The sequence below is a fragment of the Penicillium expansum genome, assembly GCF_000769745.1.
Source record: "Penicillium expansum strain MD-8 chromosome Unknown contig58, whole genome shotgun sequence".
NCBI classification, from domain to species: Eukaryota; Fungi; Ascomycota; class Eurotiomycetes; order Eurotiales; family Aspergillaceae; genus Penicillium; species Penicillium expansum.
This window is the reverse complement of record NW_015971292.1, coordinates 139134-165692: the sequence shown is the minus strand read 5'-3', so window position 1 is coordinate 165692 and position 26559 is coordinate 139134. Positions and strand designations below refer to the sequence as shown.

Genomic DNA, 26559 nt, shown 5'->3' with positions numbered 1-26559 from the left:
TAGCAACGGATTCAAGCTTCAAGAGATGCGATGAGGAATCCCGGAAAAAGGGAAGTGCCGAGCCTAATTGTGGCTTGGGTGCTATATGCAAGGAACTCTTACAAAACTTTTATATATATTCTTCATTTATGTCTACTATTTGCAATTAGAATCTTCATAGATTTACTAGTATGAGAGCTTTCGTTAACATAAATTAGTGGGTATCTACTAGAATCGAGCCTTTTTCAAGTTGCACACCAATGGGAGAACGGCGTATAAAAATATCTTTGAATGCTTCGAAAATAACATTCTCGTGTGCATTACATAGTACATAAGAGAGCTAGCCACGGCAAGAATTTTAAACCCTCGGTCGCTTAGCTAGCTCTGTCCCATCCTCCTCTTCCTCCTCATCATCCTCCATGACCGTGAGCTTGCGCTTGACACGTCGGTCTCGGCTACCGGTAGGAGCCTTGCTAGCCTGATCATTTGCCTCTGCCTCTTCATCAGATTCATTGTCTGGCAAGCGCCCCTCGAGCGCATCCAATGTGATCTCGTAACCTTCCTCCACATTTTGAACCGTAGCATCGAGTTTCTCCACCCGGTCTAGAAGCTCCAGCTCGTTCAAAAGTTCTTTGTGTTTTTTATAGAGACGTTGCTTGGTTAGCATACGCCACCAGTAGTAGCGTCGGTCATCCTCATTTTCGGCCTTGAACTTCTTGATCAACAGTCGAGCGAGGTTTGTGCCGCCGGCCAGGCGGTGGCTCTGAGGGATCTGGCCGAGAAGGTACATCTCCAGAACGTGCGCAAACTGCGTAGGTTCAATCTTGAACGATTTTCGGATGTCGTGGAGAAGTTTTGTGGGGATGAGGGCGGAAGTGGGCACATTGCGAGGGCGTTTCTTTTGAGAATACGCTCCGAGGGGGTCGGGGTTGAGAGTCACATTGTGCTTCAGGAACTCCGGCCGCAGCAGACAATAATCGGCTGTGTCCCGCAGCGCGTCGAACTGTTCATTGGGGTCTTCAATGGTCAATTCTAGAATGGTTGGGTCTGCGATGCAGGCCGCGTGGATTGTGGTATATAGGTGTGTGCCGTGGCCGGCGCGGTGGTGTGAAGGGAGAATAAGGAACTGGGCAATGCGGATCCGTGCAGGAAGCTCGGAAATGTTGACCTCTGGTGGCGGGAACTCGTTGTTCTTGACTGTGGGGCTTTGTGATTGATCACGCTGGTAATACCAATAGCGGTACGTTGTGGCATATCCGACGATCGAATATGATGACGCTGTTGCTGTTGGAGGCGTCACCTTCTCATATCTGTAAATTTGATTAGCTTCAGGTCACGGATATAACACAACAAGAAAATCATACACGAAATATACCCTCCATCGGTCGAGCGTCCACTCCGGGTCATCTGTATCTAGGGGAGTTCCCGCTTCTATGAAGAGGGACACGAGAACCTGCATACGATCTAGAATTTTCCGCACTTCCGCGTCTGCAAGTGATCCAGCCCAGACCTCATATTTTCTGTCATCAACCTCGTAGCTGATGACGAATTCGCCCGGGGGCTTGAAATCTTTCGCGTCTGGGTCGTTTTGAACAGCTTTCTCATACTCTTGGAGATTGGTGAATGCCTCTGCGCAAAATCGTGGTTAGCTTATATCGCAAATTTTGTCGCAAAGCTTGGATTTACCTTGCTGGACAAAAGGTTTCAAGGTATCGAGAAGATCCACAGCAGCTGTGTCACCGACCGACTTGAACTTCTCGTCGTAGGAAATGTGAACATGAGGGCGTAAATCATGGGCCGCAAAGCGCAAGCGGATAATTAAGCCTTTGTAGCCGAAGATTTGTTCATCGTCGCCAAAGATAGGATAGGTAAATTGGGGGTGGAATGTCGAAAGAGTTTTCGGCTTCTTCTCGCCGGGTTGAATGACAGTAACATGGACCGCATCGTTGGCGTCACAAGACCCTAATGTGAATATTAATCAGCTGATATCTTGCGGCATTTGATAGCGGGGGACTATGAACTTACATCCAGCTTCGCTCGCCATTTTGGCAGGATATGTGAAGTTTGAATGCCAAATTAGACTATGGAAGGTTTGAGGTCTTAAGAGAGACGCGAATACGCGCCCCGGCCCAGGCGCGCATCAGTATTACCTAATCTGGATATATGGCCCCGGGGCCCGTAATCATTTACCTGCAACAGTAACTAGATCTAGTCACCAAGGATTCAAAACCTCAATGAGAGATTGTGCAAGGATAAAAGCTCTATATTCGACGGCTTTACGCCCAAATTTTAGACGCCTCTGATTTAGAACTCTTTGCAACCAACGAGCAACGCGCTCCATACAGCTTAAAAACTCGGAAACTGGGAGAGTGAAGCAATTCACCTTGGTCTCACGTCAACGTTACTTCGATGAAAATATCTGGCTCTGTAGCATTATTATACACGCTCTGGTCATATATATTGATCCATATGACCCTGGTCTTGCTAGTAGTAATAGCCTCCCAATCTACTCTTCTTAAACGGACCGAATGAGTGGTCGAGGTGAGTACATGCGTGTGGCTCTACTTGTGGTAAGGCCGAGGTCTCTGTAAAGTCCTATGTATTATAATGTAGATAATATTATACAAGCTTTCGTTGGGTGACTAAAAATTGGATAGAAATCTGGCTGTCGGGCAATGTATGGAATTCCTAATAGTCAACTATTTAGGTCGTATCTATTCTCAGAGTGTGTGGCAGTCGGATCGTATAACCTATTGAATCATTAGCCCTCCTGGCCCATCGCCAAGGCTGCCGCTATGTCTTACCTGGTAGTCTCTCTCGTGCGCTATCCGAGTCATTTGTCAGTTGGCAGCGTTCTGAAACGGCCAGCTGCTCTAACGCGTGGATCAAATCGAGTTTTTGTGCGGGAGCCTTTAGGTGTATAGATTGGAAGCGACGGCAAGTAGGACCCCCGAGCTTCTTCGCGTTGGACTCGTAACATAACTGCCCCGAGCTGGTGGTCTCAGATAGACTTTCCTGCATGGAGCGATATTCCCGTAACAGGTAGTTTTGTTTACACCTCAATACCTCGCCCGTTCGTTTCACGCCGAACTGCCTGAGGTATGCCCTGGATCTTTCTTCCAAGACGTCCTTCGGTGCCGATGCAACCAGGAAAGGAGGTTCATTTTTTTTTCCCCGTAAAGACCAGGCGATCTTGTTTGTTTCAGAGATCCTGGTTCTAGGCATCTTGTATGACAGGTAAACCACTGAATGAGGATGGCAGTGAAAGGTGAGATGGTGCAAAGATCGGATGCAGTAAAAATTGTGAAAGGAAGTCCGTCGAACTTGGGGGTGTCACTTACCCAATTTTCTAATGAGGATTTTCACAAGATAGTGACTACGGCATGCTATTATGGATGTTTTGCTCGGTTTGCGCAACTCAATAAATATCCCATTAAAAATTAGGTGATGCCTGCGGACATGAAATGGGGCTTAGCTGATGCATGGATTTTTGATAGCTTTCAGCCCGGGCAGAATGTGTCGCTGGATCACAGAACGTATTTGAATCTATTACTGGCCAGCCCACGATCTCAATTTCCTTACTAGTCCGCAACATATGGTTGATCCCGTCATGTATCAGATGTTTGCTGTCATAGCCAAGAGCTCGCTAAAGTTTGATACGGAAAATAAACCAGTCGGATCCAAATTCATCGACGTCAAGTTCAGGCCTGTTGGACACGTCGGGGTCTTCTCCTATTTCATCGGAATCACTCATATGTATAGAGTAGGTCTCTTCCGTTGGTATCTTTATAGAGATATGAAACCAGGCGAAGTTTCTTTGCATTGATTGTTTTGCTAGGGGCACACCTATTATTGCCTCGCGAAAACATTGATCTTTCACCCTAGCTCTAAGGACCCCCTCGCGGATTGACATCCTTATATAGTGCTACAGTTGCCTCTATACTACATGGATATGCCCTGTTTACGCCTTAGCGCGTCTTTACTATAGGCTTAGGAATACGATAGCTGGATGACTCTTGCTTCGAGTCCATATATGGTTCGCACCACAGCACTTTTGTTAAGAAATTGACTTGCTTCGAATACGATGTTGCTATAATTTGCAGCAGCCTTTGCGTTTGCATGACAGTAAAAGGAACATCTTCAGATTAGTGAAAACCTATACTATGGCAAAAGTCGCAGACATTATTAAATCCGATCCCTCCCACACAGCTAACGAAGCAGACAGCGACCAGGTCAAGTTCAGATTGCCAGAAGTCAGAAGTATTAAACAAACTTTTCTTCAATAGATCAGCCTGGGAAGTAGTAAACCCTATATTACAGCACATCCTAGTTGATTCCAACAAAAACTCACAAGTAGTGCAGTTGGGCCAATGTCCTTGCGGGAGAATAGATCAACACTGGCATTGAGCTGGGTAGCCAGAACATCCACTTGGGCAACCCTTAACGAAACTTTGATCGCCACCGGGGTTGTCGCATAAATAGATTGAATTGGCTTGATAGGCTATAATAGGTTAGCAGCTGATATATATAGTTCTCCAACAACTGTAAATATTTTTCCAGCCAGAAGGGCTACCGTACTAGGGGGGTTTGCAGATTGGTTGAGAAGCCAGCCACAATAATACTGGCCACGGTTACACCAGGTGCTACCCGCAAGAGCAGTGGTGGCGGTCAAGCTTAGAACAAGTGGAGTGAGTTTCATTGTGACAGACTGCTTTCAGTTTAAAGTCTCAGAAACCTTTGTTGCTGGAGGGCTAAGTGTCCCAAATCTAGTCATGTATGAGAAAGAAGTGTCTTTTATAGCCACCACCTACCATCTATCCAAGGGCAAATCCCCCCCAAGCTACATTTACAATTGATATCACCAGAGTCCAGACCTACCCTTGCGTAAGTCTGACATCAAGCACTACGTATAATTCTCTACATTAGATCCTGATTATTGCTATCAAACAACTACGTCTCATGACCGCCACTTAGAGGTTCAACTACGTTCGCGGGTTAGAACCGCGGTCCGACCAAATGCGGAGCCCCGGGATATACTAGTGAACTTCATTGGCCATTTCCCAGACTAGACAGCTGTTTCTACAATATGCAATGTATTGAAAGTGCATCATTACTGCTACGTCCATACTTTCCAAGCCAAAGGACAACTATGTAATACCCCCGCATCACCGACTTATTGCTGCTACAAATCAGTTACATGGCCTCATCATCGCAATTGACAGCAGTCTTGCGCTCATATGTGAGGCATTGATTATAGCGAGTCTGTTCTAGATTGGCGGGTGAGTTTTCCGCTTTGCTTTGTATCCCCATGATGACCGAGTGCCATGGTTGCTTCTGATCTAGATTGAATCTACGAAAATCGAGTCTAAGCAAAGATAGCCAACATATGAGTGTCTCACGCCAGCGCCATGAGTGATCATCCGAGCTCCTATCATGTAAAGTACTCAAAATGGTGATAGGTTATGGTTAAGCTACAGCAGTTAGGCTATTACGCCACTATTTTCCGCTTAAGATCAACTATCTGTAATACATTACAGGTCTCCGACTGGAATACTTATACTTAACGACCTCAACGTATATTCAATACATGTGGCTCCCGCATATGGAAGTTCAACTTGTGAATATGATCAGAGAGTGAGGAGTTACAAACCTGGGGCAGTAAGATTACTGAATTGTGCTTAGGGGAAAATGTACTTTATGGATGGAAATGGCAGTTAGAAGAGACCGTAATGAAATGATCGGCGTCAAAGGTCATGGCCCATCTCTTCATCCGGTTGGCGGTCCTTTGCTAACATCTTCTTATCCGCTCTTTCGAGAGGTTCATTATTTGCCTGGCTCTGAGACATATTTCCGCTAGCATATGAACCAGGCTGATTTCTCTCGATTATTTCGCACATTGTTATGTACCGGCCGAGCGTTCCATCAATAAGTCGCATAACCTCACTATTTGGGTAATCGTTATCGCTGTATTTGAGTCGAATACCCGTGTTGTCAATGAATGTCAGCACCTTGCTGATCTCCGCTATATCATTCCTAAGCCGCTGTGGTAGACCACGTCCTTTCATTAGGGCAAGGATGCCGGCAACAACTGTGTTCAGAGCCCCTAGAATAGTGATGGCCAACATATGCTTGTTAGCCAAGGGCCATAATGCGGTGATTGTTGCTCCAGCCGCCAACTGCACAACAGCTAGGACATTGAACACCACGCTAAAAAGGTGATTGTGGGAAGTTTAAGATCGTTCCTGGGTTCTCAACTTCCTGCGCAAGTCGGCGGTTGCGGATTCAAAGATCTCGTAACTTTGTTTGGTTTTATTTTGGTGTACAGACGACTCTGACATTTTGAAAGGCATCTTGGATTCAAGCGGAGAAAGGATCAAGTACAGACGTCCTATATTGAAATATCTTGTTAACGCCTTGAAAATAACGGAGATTAGGATTTATATTTCTATCATTTATATTCGAGCTAGGTGAGATTAGACTGCGACATCGCCCGTCCACAGTGGGCGGTGGGCTATTTGGATTTTCGAGTGCCTGTCTATAACGCCTACCGCCTACGGGTATACCTATCGCGGGCATACCCACTATACCTACCGTTATATAGAGTTATCTTAAATATATATAAAAATCAGATATATAGTAAATTATACTATATATATTTATATATATCTTACTAAAAATCCGGAATTATGATTGTAAATATGTAAAAAATATAAATTTAGTTGAAATATTTTGAAATCTGTTAATAAAAACCACGTGTTACGCTAATTTTACTTACTAAAAAGGCCCAAAGGGTAGGGCCCATTTCCCGCTTACGTAAGGCCCGTCGGCAACCTTGGAATGCCCACCCGCCCGTCCATGGGCGATGTCGCAGTCTAGGTGATATGGCATAGCAAGAAGATAGCAGAACTCGCAAGTCTAGCTGATATTTGCATGACAAGTACTGAAGTATCTAGATAGACCTTTTGAGACCGGCATGGAGTCAAAAACAGGCACTTGACACCTACCTTGGAGAAAGAGTCGCCTAGGCCAAGCACTTTCGTGGTTGGGAAAGCGCCACGGCATCATATAGTCAAACATATTACCGCAATCGGCGAGTTGCTCGATATATAGTGTTGTCCGATCATAGAGGCTTGTTGGCACGCTGTACTTGGAGATTCCATGGTCGAGGCATGGGGCCGTTCCGAAAGTTACGCTTAGATTTGTTCTAACAACCGGGACAGCACTCATTTATCGCCGTCGTCGTCCGAACTTGGTTCATGTCAGCAGGAGGACTTTTTAAGTTGAACCTGAGTTGATTAATCTCTGGTAGGGTTTTGTGCTAATATTTCCGACCAATGGTGGAATACGGCTATGGAATCAATGAGATTCTTGTGTTTAAGTATTGAGCAACTATGTCCGATCGCGATTCCTTACCGGGGCTTTAGAGCGATATATCCATGGAAGTGGAAATTTTTCCGAATGCGGCGGTTCTATCGAGAGCCAAACCGCTCCTAGAGCGGCCAAAATACATATTCGTTCGGCATCAGCTGGCAGAAGACTCCCATGGTTCTTAAATAGATAGATTGTCCTCTGCCGATTGCTTCCGGATATAGCGCTAAGCTATTATCATCTAGCTTACTGGGGCACGAATGTATGTGCTATGTAGGGACAGTAACATTGTGTTCTTTCCATTAAAGCACTATGTCAAGCGGACGACACAATGGTACAAAGTGAAGTCATATACCAGATGCCTAGAACCAACAAACAACATAAAGAGTCATAGATGTATATAGATAATGAGCTCATTCCAGACATAACTTAGTAACATACGTAATTACACCGCATTGAAAACATATAAAGAAGATGCTATTTCCCAGCTAGAAACCAAATTTCTTAGTTGCAATCCATGCTTGCAAAGCAAATACCATTGATAAATCGCTTTTTTTATTATATTGGTTAACCAACTCAGTATGAGATTCGTCGCAGTGCTTCCATTTGCAGGTTTAGTTCTCAGTGCTAGATACTCTGAGGAGTCGTGTGGTCCTATCTATGACAATACACCTGTTATTAGCTGCCAGGATAGGCCTGGACTGCGCTGCAACCCGTCTATTGGGCTTGACTGCTGTCCCCTACTTGACTGCACTACTGACTGCCCAGGATGCTGGGGTTATGTAAGTGATTTACTCTACGGGACGTCTATAGTGGCTGATGTACTGCAAATAGTGCCGGAAGAACTAAGAGATAGGAGTTACGGAGGAATATGATTACTTACTTTTGTCCCAACTATGTGTACTGCTGAGTGAACGAGGAAGTTTGGGAACATCGAATACTTACGATAGGTTTTTATCCTTGAGCTTTATCATGTATACTTGACTTTCTATGCGAATGCAAAGGCTCAACTACTTCTAATAATATCCGGGATTAGACTTAGGGTACTAGTTGACTATGTTATAGTAGGATATTTACACAATGCAAGCATTAATGACGATCCATATCAATTCTTTGCCATACCAATATGGCTCGTTCTCTACCTCCTCATTTCAGCTAGACAGGGATGTGCCTACAAATCCTAACTCTGCTCTTACTCAATGTAACATAGGAAGATATTACAAAAAGTCTCAGAGAAAAAATGGTCTGGTTGGACTCTCTTTAGATGTTTTGATGTCCAAGGGCTTAAAGTAATTATTGCACAGAAATAACCAATAATTGGACTCAGTAACTAGTCGATCTGTATCAACAAAGCTGCTATGAAGGTGGTTCTTGACCTAGGTATGGTTGGGTGTTATGGCTTAGCGATATTCGAGACCAACTAGGTAGGGCTCGCGTGGCGCTGAGAAGCTCTCACAAATCCGTCTTATTCGGTTAGTAGATTGAGAAATCTCATTTGTTCAGCCGCCCCCACAAGGAGTTTCTAGTTGACAATACACGGACCCCTCTTTCACTACATCATGCAATACCGTAGAGATACTACAATGATCCATGTACTATATATTTCAAACCTATAAAAACTACTATATATAGACTAGCTGACCGTAGCAGTCTTTTGCTCACTTGAAAGCGTTGGTGCCATTTTTGAGCGTACAGTTTAACATACTTATAGCACCCGACTTGCCCTATGTTGTAGGGATCACCCGAAACCGCTATATTAGGCCTAGAGTTATGGAAACTAAGGGGGCCAAGCAACGGATTTGCCGTCGGTGCCGCGTGCCCACCTGGGGCACCCACGGCTTGGCCTCCAAGATGACTAGGGTCGCCCCGCCCCCGGGGCCGCAGCGTTAGCCTCCTGTAAGCCAATATACTTTGTATCGCGCAGTCACATGCAGTCAAGGTTGCTTGAGAGTTTTCAAATTGAGATACTACGTCAAAGGCTTATTTTGATGGCCCTTTTCATTGGAGCATGAGATCAAGAAACAGAACACTGAGCAGTTGCCTGGTATACCATGTACATAACCAGGGTGTAAGTCATGGATGTGTGCCCGATTCCTCTATCGGTCAAATGGGGCCCCGTAATTTTAATTTCCAGGGACTTTCGTTATCTATACCCTTCTTGGACAAGGGTAATGTATGGGGCTAAGGATGAGTCGGTCGTCTCTACCTTCAGTCATTTGCTGGCTCTTCTATAGCTTGGTAGGCTGCTTTCCCCTAGTTTTTCCAAGCCTTTCTCTTCAACCTCTGTCTCCTTGCTTTATTTTGAACATTCACCTTCCAAATTTTTGCGCTTTCTGTTGCATCCTTAATTTCCTACCAAACCTTACGCTGTCTAATCATGGTTGAGCCTATGGTCATGGAGGGAGACGCCTCATTCCATCCCCCCAAATACCCCAAGTCATCCTTGAACCAGAATTCGTTCTTCAACGCGTACCTCATCTGCTCCTCTATCTGCGCAATCGCCGGTCTCATTGTCGGTGCGGTCTCGCTCCACAAAGCGAATGAGCTCAAAGCATTTCAGTTCTCCCGAACTATCACGGACTTGGACCGTACCTTTAATAGCACGATCTACGCTATTACAAGCAATAGCACACTCGGTCCAGCGTGCGAGAAGGCTCCTATAGAGCTGATCACAGGGCAAACGTCTATCCCAGGTCAATGTGTCACTGTCACTACCAGCGATACAATGTGGGTGACAAGGCTGGCCATCAATTGTGTACCTATTGCATATAAGAGCGCAAACTGCACTGGAACTCAGAGAGAAATTGGCGATATCACTGCTCCATACTGTGTGGCTGCAGCTGGTGCAGGCATGTTGGGCGGTGATCATGGTGATTGGTTTGAAAGTGTCAAATTAGTTTGCTCTTGAATACTTGATTTGGTCTACGGTTCCCTGGGAAATATGCATTTCATCAACCCCATTTCTAAATTGTGGCATGAGCACCCAACTGGTGCTAAAATAGAATGTCAAGAACTTTGGCCTGAGATGCATCAGGAAAATGGCGCTTTAGATATAAATATGTGTCAAGATAGTTCCTGCCTCAGGCGGATGACCTTGTTCCGCATCTTGTTTGATCTTCCTCCCTCTCTCTTATAGGTGTACGATTGAAATCATAAAAAGTCTCAAAGTCTAAAATACAGAAGGTGCAGACCATAAATAGAAGGGGCACTCTCTAGCCAAGATAAAAGGTAAGAGCAGTTGGGAGTAACTTTTTAGAGCATAAATTTGTATGTAAACAAGATATATATATAAATTAATTGCTACGAAAACCTGTTTACATGTGTTTTCTTTATTTCACTATACCCCGGTTTTACTGTGTTACAATTGAGGAAGCTGCGAGTACTCGGGTAGTAATATACGGAAAGAACCTTGGAACCTGCCAGTTTGCCAAAACATCTCCGAACAAACCTTGGTGCGGCTAACTATAAAAGAATAATACCCGGAATGAGGTATGAAGGCTGTCATTATGTCTAAATTCTATTTATATCCATGCATGCTGTTCCACAGCTTCTGATCTAGTTTCCACTTCGCAACTGATTTTTTGAGTTGAGGTATCATTTGTAAAGCTCGCCGGATCCCCATAGTACATGCTATCCGCTCAAGTGTTTCAACAACCCAATCATGAACTTCATCGGGGGTTCCCGCCGCGCCTCCGGCCACTCCTAACGGGAAAAGCAGCATGAAGGTACCATTCAACAGTGGTATATGTGATGGGTCTTCAGCAACTCCTTGTGCGGAGAGACCTTCCTGGCTTGCAGATCCGGCGCATATGTCAACTGCCATGCAAGAAATAATGTCCAATGATTGCTGCCGTTGAATGACATCATTTGCCGTGGGTCGTGTCATTTTTGAAATATGGGATACGATGGTCTCGTTAACCAGCAGTCGTGCCCAGCGGTAGTGGTTGAAAATTCTCGAAACCCACATATCTTTGTAGATATGATACTGCCTATGGAAAGTGTATTCGCATGTATTGGATTCTTTCACAGTAAATGACCAGTCTATTGGGAGGTGGGTTTCCCAGTCGTGGAGTTCATCTTCAAACAATAGTGCTGACTCCACTACTACTCTGGCATCGGGCTTTTGATGATGCACATATGCATCGAACATCGCAAATCTTACTAGTATGTCAACGATCTCGGCACCCGGTAAGATCTCTGGTGGGGCAGAGGGTATGAGATCAGGAGACCAGTTCAGTAGATCCGGGGAGACAACCCTCTTAGAGAAATATCTGACAATTGAAACAAAGTAGAATTGTAAGTGGGCCCGGAGGTCCAAGTTCGCGAGTGATCGCCGAAAGATGGATTGTTTAAGTAAGGCGGCCGCACCATCCAGATGCACTATCCAAGAGTCGAGCTGGCTTGGGGTACAGCTGACCATCTGCGCGGGTCAGTTTGTTGGAATTATTAAAAATCTTCAATTTGAATAACGCACCTCGTATAGACCTAGCATTACGATCATGTGGAAAGTTCGATCGGGATTGGCCTGAGCGGGGTTCTCCACTACTTCTCGCACGGCCTGGATGACCATGGCATGTTTTTCCCGAGACAATATCCGCAGTGCTCTGTCATCATTGACATTGGACAGGGCAGCAAGGCCCACCGAGATAACAGCATCTCGACTCGACTGATCGAGAGCGACTGCTCCAAGATGAGGAGACGGCTGCACAGTACCTACATGTAGAGAGCGATCTTTTCCGGTGGCCATCCTTGTCACAAAATGGTTGACAAAGAACCTTAACCCCTGATCCTCCAATGGGATGGATAGCGGGGCAGTAATTCTGAGAGGAGTCAGGATCAATTGGCCCCTGCCCCTGCAGACTAGTTTATCTGACGGCGAACGATCGGATCGCAAACCGGGGGCCGATATATCGGATTCTAGAGCTGCAATATCCTCCAATTTTCGACGGGCCTCGGTTTTGGCTTTTGCTTCTGCACTTCGTCGAGCCGCCTTGTCATTCTCGTCACGGAACATAAAAGACGGCACGTCCCGATAACCGCCACATGGCTTGCCCGCTCTTTTGCATTGGGAACACACAGGCTCAAGCCGATCACACTAAACCATGTCAGTTTATTACTGGTCTGGTGTTAGGCCACGCCACTTGCCTTTATTCGTCTTTCCCGACAGCTGCAGCAAGCTTTACTGGGGCGACCGTAAAAAGGCATTGTTTCTGAGTAGATGCGGGTGTATCATATTCAGTTCTAAATAGGCAAAGAATTCGTGAGAATTGGAGATGGGCCGATGACTGGGGGCTTAGGCTCTCCACTTCGGCAGCTTGGCATCGGCCTTTCCTAATGGGGTATCTGTTTCATCATTCGGTCTAACATATACATAAACATCCGATTTATTCATTCCCTTTGATTATTTTATTCCGGACTTTACAGTTATATCTGGATGCTTAAGTACAGAGTAGTTGCGGGTGGTTCTCGAGAGCTCTCCTTGGAAGACCCCCAAGTGGGATTGGTTTAACAAATACGACACTAACAGACCAGGTCGATAAGTATATGAAAAAAATTATGTACATAAAATTAGGGGTTGACCGGTTAAACTAATAAATGCACATAGCAAGAAGATTTCGGGTAGTGTCAGCGGTTGAAGAAACCCTCGTGGGGCATCTAGGCGAAGACGTATTATACATGGCAAGCACCGACTGCTTGACTCTCCACGTGATGATGATGGTGATTGTGATGATTATGGCGATGAGCTTCCTGCGACGTATCAACTGGTGCAGTGGGCGAAGCTGTCGATATAATGACTGAACTTGTACTGCTCACAGAAGATTGGGAGGCCCCACTGTTACTTGCAATACCCGATGATGCAGATGTTTCAGTGTTCAACGCAGTAGAGATAGTAGCAGAGATTGTGGTGGTTGAGTGCGAAACAAGCGCATTCTGGCCGGATACGCTAGAAGTCGTAGTCGTTGCGCTAAGAGCCCAGTTCAATGTAGTGGACACCCTTGGTGTGGGATTTGCCGTAAGTGAAGCAGATTTGGACGAGAATGCAGCCACCGCATCAGACTCATCCATGTGATAAAGCAATGATCCCCAACCCAGCCCATCATAGTGGCCAGACCCTTCTCCCCAGGAGCCCGCACCACCCTCTGCGCCGCCGTAATAGTCAAGGGTTTTGTTGAGGTAAAGAGTGGTCCAAGGTGCGTCTGCTCGCTTCAACATGACATAATGGTTGTACAGAAGCTCCCAGGTAGGTCTAATGGCTCCACGAGAGGCACTGCTGATCTCTGTGTGGCTGACTATACCGTTCGTGTAGTCGACGAAGGGAACGTCGTTTCCAAGGTTGTATCGCGCGAAGTACTCCGTCCTAGGGGGTTACATGAGTAATTGGTAAGCCGGGAATAATTGGATGGTACTTACCCACGGAGTATCCGGCTATCATTATAAGCAAACAAATCCTCTCCCTGGTTCCAGGCCTGCTGTCCAATAACACCGAGAAGTTGTATGTCTAATGCTGAATGGCCCTGATCACGACCGGATTCTTGGCCTTGGCCGAGTAAAGCCCCAGTACCAGGCTCTTGAACGATACTGACGATGGCGTTGTTGATTGCGCCTGTTCCATCCCCGTGTTTGAAGTAATCCACGGCAAAATCCCACACTGTTTGGTTGTCGGTTAGGACACCCATTGCCATCGCCGAAGCGACATTGCACAACTCCCAGTTCGCGAAGAAATGAAGAATATTATGCTCCGAGGGCTCTTCATGGTTCAGCCATCTGTAGTGCATCGGGATGAAGATATTATTGGCCATTTCTATGACAGCTGGGAGGACATCATCCACGAAGGGTTGATAGTCACGAAGGAGTTCAGCTGCGTTCGCGAGTTCGTACCCTTGCAGGCCAGCTGTGAGGTACTTGTCATCACCACCGTCGATTGCAGTGAGAGTGGTCGCCCATGCATGCAGGATATTGCTAGCAGCATCGGCGAAGCTTGTGTTTCGGGATATTTTCCAGCGTAGGCCTAGATTGAATGCTGCCGCGACGTCATGCCAGAGGAGCTGTGCGTTCGCTTCATGGCCATCCCAGGTACCCCGATAGACAACGCTAACTGGGGAAGGAGTATATTTGGCGTCAGAGAATGAGAGACTGGTCAGAGTATCCCAAGATGTAGTCCATGGATCCTGGTTGGCCTTGATCCTTTTCTGGGTACGAGAGATATCGCTATCAGAGACAAGGAGGCCAGGGTGCACAAAACTTGCTACAAGGGGGAGAAAGGGGACAAGAAAAGAAAGGAAGGCGACCATTGTAAAGAGAACGGTAACATGAATGAATACAAATATGGCAAGAGAAAGGAAGAACAAGGGTAAAACTGAAAACAAGCGATATCAATGCAAGATCGTTGTTTCTCTGGTTAAAAAGGAGATAAATTCGAGATCTACAACATATGAAACTATTCCGTTCTTAATCTAAAACAACTTGTGTTTCAGTTATGCCCTGACTTGGATAACTAGATTTTCGAACAATTTGTCTTACTAAGAAAAACGAATTGTTGAAGCTCCTTCTAGAATTGTAATGGGGCACGATCTCAGGTATCTGTTGATCAAGTAGTCGTGCTGACATTAGAAATGAGGTTTATATTCACCCCAGGAGGAAATTCGTGGGTGACAAGAAACACCGAAGATTTTCCGAACAGTATCTCCTACATAAATGTATTATGACAAGAACTCTTATCCTCAACGACATACGACTTGAACAATCTGATAGATCTGGCTCAATATAAGGGATTCTATATGTAAGATAATACCAATGTCTTTTTGGATGTTCTTTTGGGACATATTTTTAGGTGTCTTTTTACATGTTGTAGATGCCCCCCACCCCCCCTTCTCGGTGTTTTAAGATGATTATTAGCGGTAGAAGGAAGACGCTCTACAATATGCAAAGGCGGTAAAAAAAAAAGACGTAAACCGTATAGAGGACTTTTCTATGTATGACTACGGATCTTGTCTACCACTCAACGTTAATTCTCCCGGGCAGCTTCCAGAGGCATCGTTTGGGGCCGTTCTGTTTCTCTAACATACGCGCTAACGGCTATAATCCATATGGCAGCTGCCCCCGGAGAGTAAAAGAGTGCGGAAGTTTATGAGCTGTGTCCAAGAGCTGCGCCACTTTTGATATCCCAGGCTAAGTTGCTAAGGTCCGTTGCTTGCTATGTGTTACTTCGCGGAGACCACCACCCAAAGTCAATTGCCTTTACAATAACATAACGATCTCTGGCTAAGGTACCATTGATATTGTATTGATAGCTACATTTCCCTGATTATATATGGCAAAGTTGGGTTGCACATTTTGAGCTGTTTTACCGCCGATCTTGTATATTTGCGGCTAATTCTTCTGATTCTTCTAGCTGTTATGCCAAAAACAGAAAAAGACATGATACGGCCGCATAAGCGGCCGCCTATTCTTGTATGGCGGATCGATTCAAGCACCGGATTTTGATCGTTATAGCCGGGTTATCGTTATATCCGGTGTCGTTATATCCGGGTTTACTGTATAAGTCTATAAGAAACCTCACTTCTTGTCATCCTGGACGTGAGTGTCTAGATCAAACATCCCCCCCACTGAAGGTGCTACGCACAGCGTGGTGACCCTAGAATCGTAGGAAGGCATTGATGTTGTGTCTGAGTATATTGGGGTATGTCATATTCTATTATAAATAAAAGAGTTCGTGAGAATCGGCCACCGGGGAGATTGAGTAGCCCGATGACTGGGGCTTAGAGTCTCCACCATACAGATTCTTGGCACCGCCCTTTCCTAATCGGGTAACCTTTTCATCGCTTACTCTATAAACATAGTGCATACCTCGCACATAGATGCCTAAACCTGCTAGTATTTGTATTCACGGGAGCCCGATTACCCGGGAATTAGGGCGTGAGACGTCGGTGCATATCGTTCATGGCGCCGAGAGCCGAGAGTTAAAGAGTCAAACGCAATACAATTGACAGGTCCAGCACTCAGCAGAAAAACCTCCCCTGTTGGAAAGTCTACCAACTTTCACTTTGGCTTTATTTTTCTCTAGGAATTCTTTACTCTCTTACAGCTCTCTTAAAGACAGAGACCACATTGAGAGATAGAAGATTTCACGTTCAATCATCCCAGACGTGGGTGTCTGGATCAAACATCTACAATGTCTCTCATTAGCCGTGCGACGCACAGCGAGACGACAACTCCTTTTTACCTTTATAACCCCTCCCTAGCAGTGGCAATTGTTGCCGCTGTCTTGTACACCATTGCTTTTCTGTTGACGACTATCCAATGGATCTGGTACAGGGCCTGGGTCTGGAGCGTCATGGTGCTATCAGCAGTCAGTACGTGTAAATTTGGTCTGTCATTTACCCAAGCTAACTCACAACTCAGTGGAAGCAATCGGCTACATTGCCCGATGCGTCTCGGTCCAAAACACATTAGAGAGACCTGTTTACGTGCTTCAATTTTCACTCGTCATCCTTGCACCCGTCCTCATGGCAGCGTGTTGCTACATCATCTTCGGTCGTATCCTATTTCTTGTCGTTCCCCAAGAGGCACGCACGCTTCGACTATGCTGGGTGCCTCCCCGATTCATTACACCCATCTTCGTCGGGTGTGACGTTGTTGCTCTCCTACTCCAGCTTGGCGGTGCGGTGATGATCTCTGCAGTTGATGGCAAAGATAAGGATGCAAAAGACAAACTCAACACGGGAAAACACGTTGCGCAAGTAGGTGTCATTATCCAGCTGGTTGCCTTTGGTTTGTTCGCAGTCGCAGCTGTCCGTTTCAACTTCACATCCAAGCGCTTCAGCGGGTCTCTAGATGAGAGGTATGAGCATGTTGGAGAGAAGGAGTACATCATTGGCGGCATAGTCAAAGATAAGAACTGGCCCGCTCTGTTGCGAGTAGTCAACCTCACCACGATATTGATTCTTGTCAGTTCTTCACTTCCAGCTGCTGTTCACTCGCTGATTTGTACTAGGTTCGGTCTATCTATCGACTTGTGGAATTCACCGAAGGCACGAAGGGATATTTGAGCACAAATGAGTGGCCCTTGTATGTCTTTGATGCCCTGTGCATCTACCCCTGTGTTGCGCTTTTCGTCTACTGGCACCCAGGAAGATATTTGCCATACTTGGGCTTCCGACTGCCAAAGGGTGCGCACAGTAGCCGTGACTCGGAGATTCGGATGTTATAAGGATTGCGGGGTAGATCAGCCTTCGATCTATGTTCCGCGATCTTTGCATATTGTAGTGGAGCATGGGCGACTGCTGTGTTCTTTACATCAGCATAGTGTATCAATGTGAAAATGTGGCCGACGGTGGCTTGGTGGCTTGACTGGCTTGAACAATTCGCCCGGTTAAATTATAACTCGATTATTATTGACTATAGAAATAAATTAAAGTAATATAGACCGAAAGAAAAAAAAAATAGGGACAAATGCAAATCGATTTAAGCAAGAATGGTTGCACTCGGCCCTGTATAACTAGTCCAGTAAGTCAGATGTGTGGCTAGGGAACAGTCATAAATAAGTTGGATTACATGTTCCATAATCAGCCTTAAGCCCTGTATGCATGTTTTTCAAGGGCCTTATCAAATTAAATCCCTTCTAAATACCCATATGTTGTCCTGCATATCCTGCATACTTCCCCCTAGTATGTTTTGAAAGCGGTACCTGAACTACGTGGGTCCCCCGACCTGGATCCTTCCACCACCTTGGCCTCTTACGCAACCACACACTCTATCCAGACTCTCTCTGGACCTTCTCTGCAATTCCACTCACCATGATAGAAAGTCTATAGAGTGAACTGCGAGATCATTATGGAGGGACTATTCACTTTGCTCGCCCTGAGCATTGTGATGGCAATTACGTGAGCTACCTGTGGTTGGGAACCTAAGGTTCAATTGGATTCAAGCTAATGCTCCGAATTATTGGCAGATCTTTTGTCGTCGGCTCATTACCTCTGGCTTTTACACTGTCCCCCTCTCAACTCCGCTTAATATCGTCTATTGGTATGGGCGTTTTGGTGGGGACGTCGTTGATCGTCATTATCCCCGAGGGCATTGAAACTCTCTACAGTGCAAACTCCCTCACTCGCAAGCAACACAGCACACGGGCTACCTCTATCGAATGGCAGCACCAGGCCCCAGCCGTGGCAGCCACTTTTGGCCCCAATGGAGACAACGCCTCAAACCTATCGTCCGATGCCCCTGTTCCAGGTCTCCTTTCGGAAAGAGACCAACTCTCCGAGTCGCAAACACTTTATATCCGAAGCGAGGATTCGGCGGGTGAAACAACGGGCAAGGAAACAATTCACGGAGAGGAGGAGAGTTCGCCGCATGCATGGGTTGGAATCGCCCTCATCAGTGGTTTCATTTTAATGTACCTCGTCGATAAACTGCCCGAATTCGCAGCGCCGACTAAAAACGAACGGACCCCTTACCATATCTCTTTGGATAACCTTGGATCTGGGCTGCGACGGGGTTCTTCCCCCTCTCGCGAGGGTGGACTCCTTGATGCGAACCACGCGTCCAGACGTGGCCACAGCTTTGCGACCACGACCGGCCTAGTGATCCACGCCGCGGCGGACGGTATTGCTCTAGGCGCTTCAAGCTCGGATGCCGGGCTCAGTTTCATTATCTTCTTGGCGATCATGGTGCATAAGGCTCCGGCGTCTTTCGGGTTGACGTCCATCCTACTCAAGCAAGGGCTGTCAAGTCGCACCGCCAGGGCGCATTTGCTGGTCTTCAGTCTGGCAGCTCCTTTTGGTGCCTTGGCCACTTTCCTCTTTGTACAGATGATGGGATCTTCCAGTGCCGATGAGGCAGGCACTCACTGGCGCACTGGAATGCTACTGCTTTTCTCCGGGGGTACCTTTTTGTGAGTCTTCTTTTGCCGAGGATATTGATCTTTTTATTAATCTCTATAGGTATGTTGCGATGCACACAATGCAAGAAAACGGCCCGGGCTCATCCCCGCGCGAACTCCCTATCAACGGATATGGTGACCGAGACCAAAATGGGTCAGACAAGTCCATGAGAGACTTGATTGCATCTGTTTTGGGCATGATCTTGCCGCTATTCTTGCAGATCGGACATGCTCACTAGGCAAGTGCCTTGTGTATTCCTTGGATGCCATGATTCTTTTACATTTTCGCCGTTCAACTAGACTTTGGAGGGCTTATACCCATTGCAAGATACAGTTGGGAGATGGGTTGCTGTAGCTGAGACAATTTGAGATAAGGGAGGATATGTTTGAATAGATTTCCTTGTATAACTGCTGAGTGTTATATTGGTCATAATTGCATGGTATTTCACTATCTCACGATCACATCTACGTAGCGTCACTGTGCCCTATTTAAAGCCTGACAGGGTCCCCCCGACGTTTAAATTCCCCAGGGGGTAGTTTATCTTTTTCAGAATGTCAGTGATGACAAAATTCGTCAGTTTCGTCAGTCTGAATCATCCCGTTGTTCACAAGTCCCATGGTCCAATTCCGATAGCCGCATGCCAATCCAAAGCCGTGGGTCTATATTGTCCCAAGTGTGGTGAGAATCGTGAGCATCGAGAATACCAGGTTGCCTTTCATAGTTCACGATATTCAGCCCAGGAGATTAATGACTTGGTCTCAGGCCAAACCATCTTGAATTTAAGTTCTCGACGCCTCCCCGTTGCCTCTTTTGCCATGAACCCCCAAAAGAAAATATCAGGCAAATCAGAAGGCAAAAAAGATGCAGAGAAAAGAGTCGATCTGTGCCGGATGCATAAGATCCATATAATCCTCATCTGATTAGTCCCGGAGAGGCCATGCTTTGTCAGAATCACGACACCTCCGCTTCAATTGTCCCTTTTCCTCATCAGTTTTTTTTCATTGGAAGTTGACTTTGAACTTTGATTGAATGAAAAGAAACGGAAAAAAAGTAATATATTCGAAAAAAAAGAAAAAACGGGCGGCCTCGATACCTTCGGAGGATTATTGGTCTCACCTCCCTCCTTCCCTCGGCCGTTCGCCAGCCTCTCCTCATACCCCCGAATCTTAATACACCCGACTCCCAGTCTCACTCACAACTATATGCCGGCCGTGAACGCTAGGAGGCTCAGGGCGTCACATTAATAAATACAAACCGCACAAGTGGGAGGACCATACTCGACTGTGGCGGTCTCCCCCCTGTTCTGTCGCCATGAACTCCCATCGGGCATCATTCAGCGACATGGGAGATGGGTCAAATGCGCACACATCAGACCAGTTGGATTCTCATAACCAACTGTCCCACGATCCAGTCACTACTTTTGCCAGCACTCCATCCAGATCACTTAGCACCAAGACAACTGTCACTCCTTTACCCGCCAACCTACTTCCTTCAGCGCCCGCATCACCCCCGACACCCGCGCCCAGCCCTACCCCCCATCAACGACCACCAACTTGGCACTCGACCGACGATGAAGAAACCAGCTTTTTGTTAAACCTTCGCATTCACTTCAGTACTCTATCCAACGCCCGAAAACAGAAACTCCTGGAGGGCCTTCTGGATGTATGCGATAGTCAGCAGCTGAGCTTTGTGTCGAGTTACGTCGGTCCTCGATTGAGGAAAGACCCATTTCAGGTCTTCCCTAATGAGCTATGCTTAAGAGTGAGCCGTTCGGTCGGTTATTTTACTACTTCAGAACTAATGTTGAGTCTACTTAGGTTCTCTCCTTCATCGACGACCCGAAGACACTCGCCCGAGCTTCACAAGTATCACGGCGTTGGCGAGAACTACTAAACGACGACATCACTTGGAAAAACCTATGCGAGAAACATGCATACTCGGTGCGGCGGGTTTTGGAAGATGAAGGGGACCTCGTCGACCCTTTCGCCGCCCACCCCGTAGACTCGGCTTCCGGCGCACGCACCTTCAGCGGGCTACAGCGGCGCTTGACAGCGTCAAATGGCCACGCCACCGAGAGCGCACCGGACCTTCCCCGCACGCTTTCCGGAGAATGGTTGCCTCCAACAAGCTTCTCCCGAAGACGTCGAACCCGGCCGGTCTCATACCGTTCACAGTTCAAACAAAAATACATGGTTGAGTCGGCGTGGAACAAAGGTGGTCGCTGCACCCAACGCCATATCACCCCTGACCAGGGTGTGGTGACGAGTCTTCACCTCACTCCAAAGTACATTGTCGTCGCGCTGGATAATGCGAAGATCCACGTCTATGATACCAACGGTGACAACCAGAAGACGCTCCAAGGCCATGTGATGGGAGTATGGGCGATGGTCCCATGGGATGACATTTTGGTCAGCGGAGGCTGCGATCGCGAAGTTCGAGTATGGAACATGGCTACTGGGTAGGACATAACCCCCGGGACTTCCACAAACGAAAACTAATGCATGGTAGGGCGGGGATTCATCTCCTTCGAGGCCACACATCAACCGTCCGTTGCCTGAAGATGTCAGATCGGAACACAGCAATCTCAGGATCCAGAGACACCACCCTTCGTATATGGGATTTGGCCACTGGGACATGTCGCAACGTCCTCGTTGGGCATCAAGCCAGCGTTCGGTGTCTGGCCATTCATGGTGATCTAGTCGTGTCGGGTAGTTATGATACGACTGCGCGGATATGGAGCATCTCTCAAGGACGCTGTCTTCGCACCCTTTCAGGACATTTTAGTCAAATATATGCTATTGCCTTTGACGGCCGGCGGATCGCGACGGGAAGTTTGGATACTAGCGTCCGGATCTGGGACCCGCATTCTGGGCAGTGCCACGCAATTCTACAAGGCCATACGTCTTTGGTTGGTCAGCTACAGATGCGGGACGACACACTAGTCACAGGTGGCTCCGATGGCTCTGTCCGTGTTTGGTCGTTAACCAAGATGGCGCCGATTCATCGTCTTGCGGCCCACGATAACAGTGTCACCAGTCTTCAGTTTGATAAGACCCGCATTGTCAGTGGTGGCAGTGATGGCCGTGTCAAGGTTTGGAATCTACAGACTGGTCAGCTGTTGCGGGAGCTTTCTACTCCGGCCGAGGCGGTTTGGAGGGTTGCTTTTGAGGATGAAAAAGCAGTAATTATGGCGAGCCGGTCTAGCCGCACAGTTATGGAGGTACGTGCGATGATCCGTTTCATGATAATATGTTTTCTAATACATGTCGCAGGTTTGGTCTTTCTCTCCACCACCAGAAGACTACGATGACACAGCCATTGAGAGTGCTTTGAGCACTCCAGGCATCAGCTCGGTTGGTGACCGCGAGCTGGCCGTTCCAACGCGACGTCGAACCCTTTGCTCCGTCCCCCCACCATCAATTCCATTAGGCACTGATAGCGATGCACTTATGCCAGATGCACCCTCCTCCTAATCCCCTAGCATTTATTGGTCTGACCTGATCCAAATGTGTTTTGATATCCTGCCATCTTAACGATTACGCATATCCATTTATTTTGTCATATTTATCTCCCCATCCTTTTGAGCGCGGTGTGTTTTTGTCAACAGTGGGTGCTTTGCCTTCAGAATGAGCTGCCGGCGTTCCTCCCTAGGTGTTTCTAGAGCACCAAGCGGTTGCATATTTGGTGTTGCAAATCTGTTTGGTTACTGTGTCTTGGTTTCTTGTCCAGACTGGTGAAGTTTGCCATATTGGAGTTGTGTGTTGATCCTTTTTTTTTACCTGTCTTTATTTCATATCGGCCATTTCGGAGTATTTTGTGGTTGAGTACATGATACCTTTTTTTTGGACACACTTGGAATGTGATTTATATACCATCTATTTCGATGAAATCTATCTCGTTTACATTCCCAAATGTCGAAGGCGTCGTTTTTGACCTCCGCGGAACCTCACCTGCCCCGGGGCCGGCATGGTGAATGACTAAGCGGGTTACTCGGCCACGGGTTTGGGAAATGGAACTTAACGTCTCTTAAGACCTTAACACGAACATCGGTCTCTTAAATAAACGTGAAATTTGCTTTAGGAAAGTCATTCGCGCATCCTTTAAGATGCACATGTGCTTTGCTTGGACTAGGCAGCCGACTTGATCCAGTTACAACCGATGACACCCGGCCGTCCTGAACCTTGTGGAACCCAGATCGAATCCGACCTCTCTGTAACTCACAGCCCCCTTTGCAGTTTCTGTCGAAGTACCCGCAAGTCTTAGAGGTTTCTCAGACGACTGCCCGCGGGTGAACAATGGTCTATGAGGGCAAACCAAGTACCGGATGTTACCTGTGTCGCAAGCGGAAGATAAAGGTATGCCCCGGGCTTCAATCTTTGTTTTTTGATGTACCCCGCCAATGAACATGCGTTGTGTCTATACTATCTAGTCTTAATTGTATTTATTGAAAAGCCGAATGCTAAATATTCTCCCTTCAAGTGCGATGAAGCGCACCCGGAGTGCCGGAACTGCATTATCTATGGCCGGCCTTGTCCAGGGTACCGGCCGGATGCTGTCTTTCGCAACGAGACCAAGAAAGTCGAGCGGCTCGTGAAAAACAGTGCCAATATAAATGGCCACAGCAACACCGACAGCCAAGACAGCTCCTCAACCTCGGACTCATCAATATCAGCCGTCTCGCACCGCCAACGTGCAAGCTCACATGGGAAACACCATGGCAAGGCTACCCTGACGCTATACTCGCCCGCTGACTCCAGCTGGGAAGAGCGAGCACTGTGCTACTTCTTCGATCAGTACACCATCAAAGCCGATTCCGAGGACGGCGGACATCTCGAGTATCTTCCCCCGCTGTACGCGCGCGAGCTGGGTCGCCAGAGCGGCGAATCGCCGTCTTCATGTTTGCGCTGGGCGGTCGAGGCCACGGCACTAATGACCCTTGCTAATGCGAGGAATGCGCCACCTCTCATGAATAAGGCGCGGCAGGGCTATGGGCGGGCCTTGCGGGGGTTGCAGGAGGCGCTGGCGTCGCCAGCTAATGCAGTTAAAGATGAGACGTTTGCTTCGGTTGTTTTGCTTTCGCTGTATGAGGATATCTCGGGTGAGCGGAATGGGTTGTTCAGCTCGCATACGGCTGGGTTTGAGTTCTTGACGAATCTCCGTGGAAACACCCTAATGGATCATCCTCGTGGTCGAGATATGCTTACTTTCGCTTATGCCCACACGGTAGGTTTGACGTGATGTTTTGATATCGGGACCTGTAACTGAATATTGGTCTGAGACTGACTGTTGCTTAGTATGTTGAAATCCTCGCCCTGGGAGACAAACCCCGCTGCGATATCGATTTGGTCCTCGGCATGCTAGACATCAACAAACCAACCGAGCGCCTCATTCTCTCTGTATCGAAGCTCTGCCAGTTGTTCTTACACATGAGCTCTTCGCCAAACTACCCAGACCAAGCTACCGTTGAATCATGGATCACAGCCGGCCGCGAGTGTGATATCGAACTCTCCCAGTGGACACAGACCCTCCCAGACCGATGGCTCCCACTAGTTGTCTACTCACCACATGGTGAGCCTCTCCTAACCTACAAGCGCATCTCTAACGTCGTGGTCTGGAACTACTACCGCGCAGTGCGCGTGATGGTACAGCAGCTTCTCCTCGGCCTAAACTGCACACTCACCTCTATCAAAGCAGCCAACAAGCAATTCTCCAATCACCAAAATACCAGCAGTTCCGAAGCAGAGTCCGAGTCAGTTCTCGACGAGCTAGCTCTGAGAGCTATCATCCGCGAAATGACCGCAGACGTCTGTCGCAGCATTCCCTTCGCGCTGGCTGAAGTCGACTCCCTCGGCCGCCCGAATAAATCAGATAGCCCGTGGCAAATGCGCGCTGCGCAGGGTTACGGCTTGCTATGGCCCCTCTGGTATATTCTTTCCTCCGGCATGCCGACTCCAGCGCAGGCGGAGCTGATCCGCACTGTGTTGTCGCGTATCGGGTCTACACTGGGCATTAAATTGGCGTTGGTTCTTGCTCGTGAGGCGGAGCAGAGATTAGGATGATGCGCAAGAGGAATCTTGGTACTCAAACTTGATGCATGGGGTTTTGGAGTTCCCATTACCCGCGCTACGCTGTGAGAGGTGTGCCAATGTCACTCGGTATCAATGAGTTGATCAATCGGCTATTAGCAGGACCTGTTTTAAAAGGAACAAGCCCTTTTGGACAGTTCCAGTGGTGAAGGATATGTATGATATACGAAGGCATAACGGTGTCAGACCAGCACCCAGACCGTCTACAATACGGCTAGGTGGACTTTAAGTCAGTCTAAGAATATTTCAAAATCAATAAAAAACATTAGAACCCTCCGAGTACGTTCAGTCCATAGCAAACACGTTCTCTTCCGAATCCTCGTCATCCGATTCCGGCAGAAACCCTTTCTTAAGCAGTGCTGCCTTCATACGGCTATGATCCTCCGTGACGCGTGCGATGATCTCTGCAAGATCGTTGTAGGTATCAAGGGCATGGGCTTTATCCTTCATGCGGTACACTTCGGGGTCTTCAAAAGGCGAGTTGTACCAGATTGTGTTGAATGGAAGCCCTCCGTTCTTGAGCTTAGGAGGTGTGTCCTTGGTGGCATTCTCGCTGGCCTTTGTGGGACCGACCGCTGACTTGCGACGCTTAGCGGGTTGTTCTTCGTCTGTGTCTTTCGGAGTAGCGGGGGTCCCCTTTGAGACGGCATTTCCGCGCACACGTGAAGTTGCTTCTGCACGTTGAATTGTTGGGGAACGCAGTCCACGCTGAGAGGGTGTGTATTCGTCTGTTGAGAGGTCGGACGCTTGAAGCTCAGCGGCTATACAAGCCCGAACTAATGGGTCAGGGTCTTACTTTTTCCCGCAAAATCCAAAGAATTCTACCTGATATCAACACCAGTCCCATATTTACCGTGGCGACGGTATAGAATATCACCAGCATTGTCGTCAGTGTTATCCGTATCGCCGTGCTGCAGAATCACGGGATAGTTTGGTCTCGGGGACTCTTCTAGTGCATGTTACTTCGAATCAGCACCATCAGAGTTCTTTGCGTTTTCTTCGGCAACACCATGCGCAAATCTTATTTCCTCGGGAGCAGATGGCTCCGTCAGTCCATTGTTGGGGTTAGAACGAGTCGAGCGACGCATGGCTGTCGTCTGGAGTTGTAGGACGATGGGAGCTGAGATATGTCGAAATGTCTCGAGTCTGGTTTGGAAAGCTAGTCTCCTTTTTGAATAAACAACTGGGATGTGGAATCCCTTAAGTCATCACTGGCAGAGGAATGGCCGAAATTTCCTGTACTA

The 26559-nt window shown here is 47.4% G+C and overlaps 10 protein-coding genes across 10 annotated transcripts; 5 read left to right on the top strand and 5 right to left on the bottom strand.

Moving 5' to 3' along the window:
- Positions 1-337: 337 nt before the first annotated feature.
- On the bottom strand, positions 338-2023 carry hat1 (histone acetyltransferase catalytic subunit HAT1; the record flags this gene model as incomplete). The annotated part of the gene is made up of 4 exons (XM_016739452.1): positions 338-1289; positions 1344-1608; positions 1666-1941; positions 2005-2023. The coding sequence occupies 4 exons, from the start codon at positions 2021-2023 to the stop codon at positions 338-340; spliced, it is 1512 nt and encodes a 503-aa protein (XP_016599362.1).
- Positions 2024-2772: 749 nt separating this feature from the next.
- PEX2_021760 (uncharacterized protein) lies at positions 2773-3000 on the bottom strand (the record flags this gene model as incomplete). The annotated part of the gene is made up of 1 exon (XM_016739451.1): positions 2773-3000. The coding sequence occupies one exon, from the start codon at positions 2998-3000 to the stop codon at positions 2773-2775; it is 228 nt and encodes a 75-aa protein (XP_016599361.1).
- A 1370-nt stretch (positions 3001-4370) lies between these two features.
- Positions 4371-4678, bottom strand: PEX2_021750 (uncharacterized protein; the record flags this gene model as incomplete). Its single annotated transcript, XM_016739450.1, has 2 exons — positions 4371-4480; positions 4558-4678. The coding sequence occupies 2 exons, from the start codon at positions 4676-4678 to the stop codon at positions 4371-4373; spliced, it is 231 nt and encodes a 76-aa protein (XP_016599360.1).
- Positions 4679-9724: 5046 nt separating this feature from the next.
- On the top strand, positions 9725-10255 carry PEX2_021740 (uncharacterized protein; the record flags this gene model as incomplete). Its single annotated transcript, XM_016739449.1, has 1 exon — positions 9725-10255. The coding sequence occupies one exon, from the start codon at positions 9725-9727 to the stop codon at positions 10253-10255; it is 531 nt and encodes a 176-aa protein (XP_016599359.1).
- A 609-nt stretch (positions 10256-10864) lies between these two features.
- PEX2_021730 (Chondroitin AC/alginate lyase) lies at positions 10865-14639 on the bottom strand (the record flags this gene model as incomplete). Its single annotated transcript, XM_016739448.1, has 4 exons — positions 10865-11767; positions 11822-12442; positions 13162-13705; positions 13759-14639. The coding sequence occupies 4 exons, from the start codon at positions 14637-14639 to the stop codon at positions 10865-10867; spliced, it is 2949 nt and encodes a 982-aa protein (XP_016599358.1).
- A 1880-nt stretch (positions 14640-16519) lies between these two features.
- Positions 16520-17557, top strand: PEX2_021720 (RTA1 domain-containing protein; the record flags this gene model as incomplete). The annotated part of the gene is made up of 3 exons (XM_016739447.1): positions 16520-16700; positions 16750-17294; positions 17342-17557. 3 exons carry the CDS (start codon positions 16520-16522, stop codon positions 17555-17557), a joined length of 942 nt encoding a protein of 313 aa, XP_016599357.1.
- Positions 17558-18278: 721 nt separating this feature from the next.
- On the top strand, positions 18279-19467 carry PEX2_021710 (Mn(2+) transporter ATX2; the record flags this gene model as incomplete). The annotated part of the gene is made up of 2 exons (XM_016739446.1): positions 18279-19240; positions 19290-19467. 2 exons carry the CDS (start codon positions 18279-18281, stop codon positions 19465-19467), a joined length of 1140 nt encoding a protein of 379 aa, XP_016599356.1.
- A 1073-nt stretch (positions 19468-20540) lies between these two features.
- Positions 20541-22702, top strand: PEX2_021700 (F-box/WD repeat-containing protein; the record flags this gene model as incomplete). Its single annotated transcript, XM_016739445.1, has 4 exons — positions 20541-20990; positions 21047-21687; positions 21738-22449; positions 22502-22702. 4 exons carry the CDS (start codon positions 20541-20543, stop codon positions 22700-22702), a joined length of 2004 nt encoding a protein of 667 aa, XP_016599355.1.
- Positions 22703-23553: 851 nt separating this feature from the next.
- On the top strand, positions 23554-25288 carry PEX2_021690 (putative C6 transcription factor; the record flags this gene model as incomplete). The annotated part of the gene is made up of 3 exons (XM_016739444.1): positions 23554-23584; positions 23659-24452; positions 24524-25288. The coding sequence occupies 3 exons, from the start codon at positions 23554-23556 to the stop codon at positions 25286-25288; spliced, it is 1590 nt and encodes a 529-aa protein (XP_016599354.1).
- A 312-nt stretch (positions 25289-25600) lies between these two features.
- On the bottom strand, positions 25601-26403 carry PEX2_021680 (uncharacterized protein; the record flags this gene model as incomplete). Its single annotated transcript, XM_016739443.1, has 3 exons — positions 25601-26076; positions 26169-26264; positions 26325-26403. The coding sequence occupies 3 exons, from the start codon at positions 26401-26403 to the stop codon at positions 25601-25603; spliced, it is 651 nt and encodes a 216-aa protein (XP_016599353.1).
- Between the last annotated feature and the right edge of the window lie 156 nt (positions 26404-26559).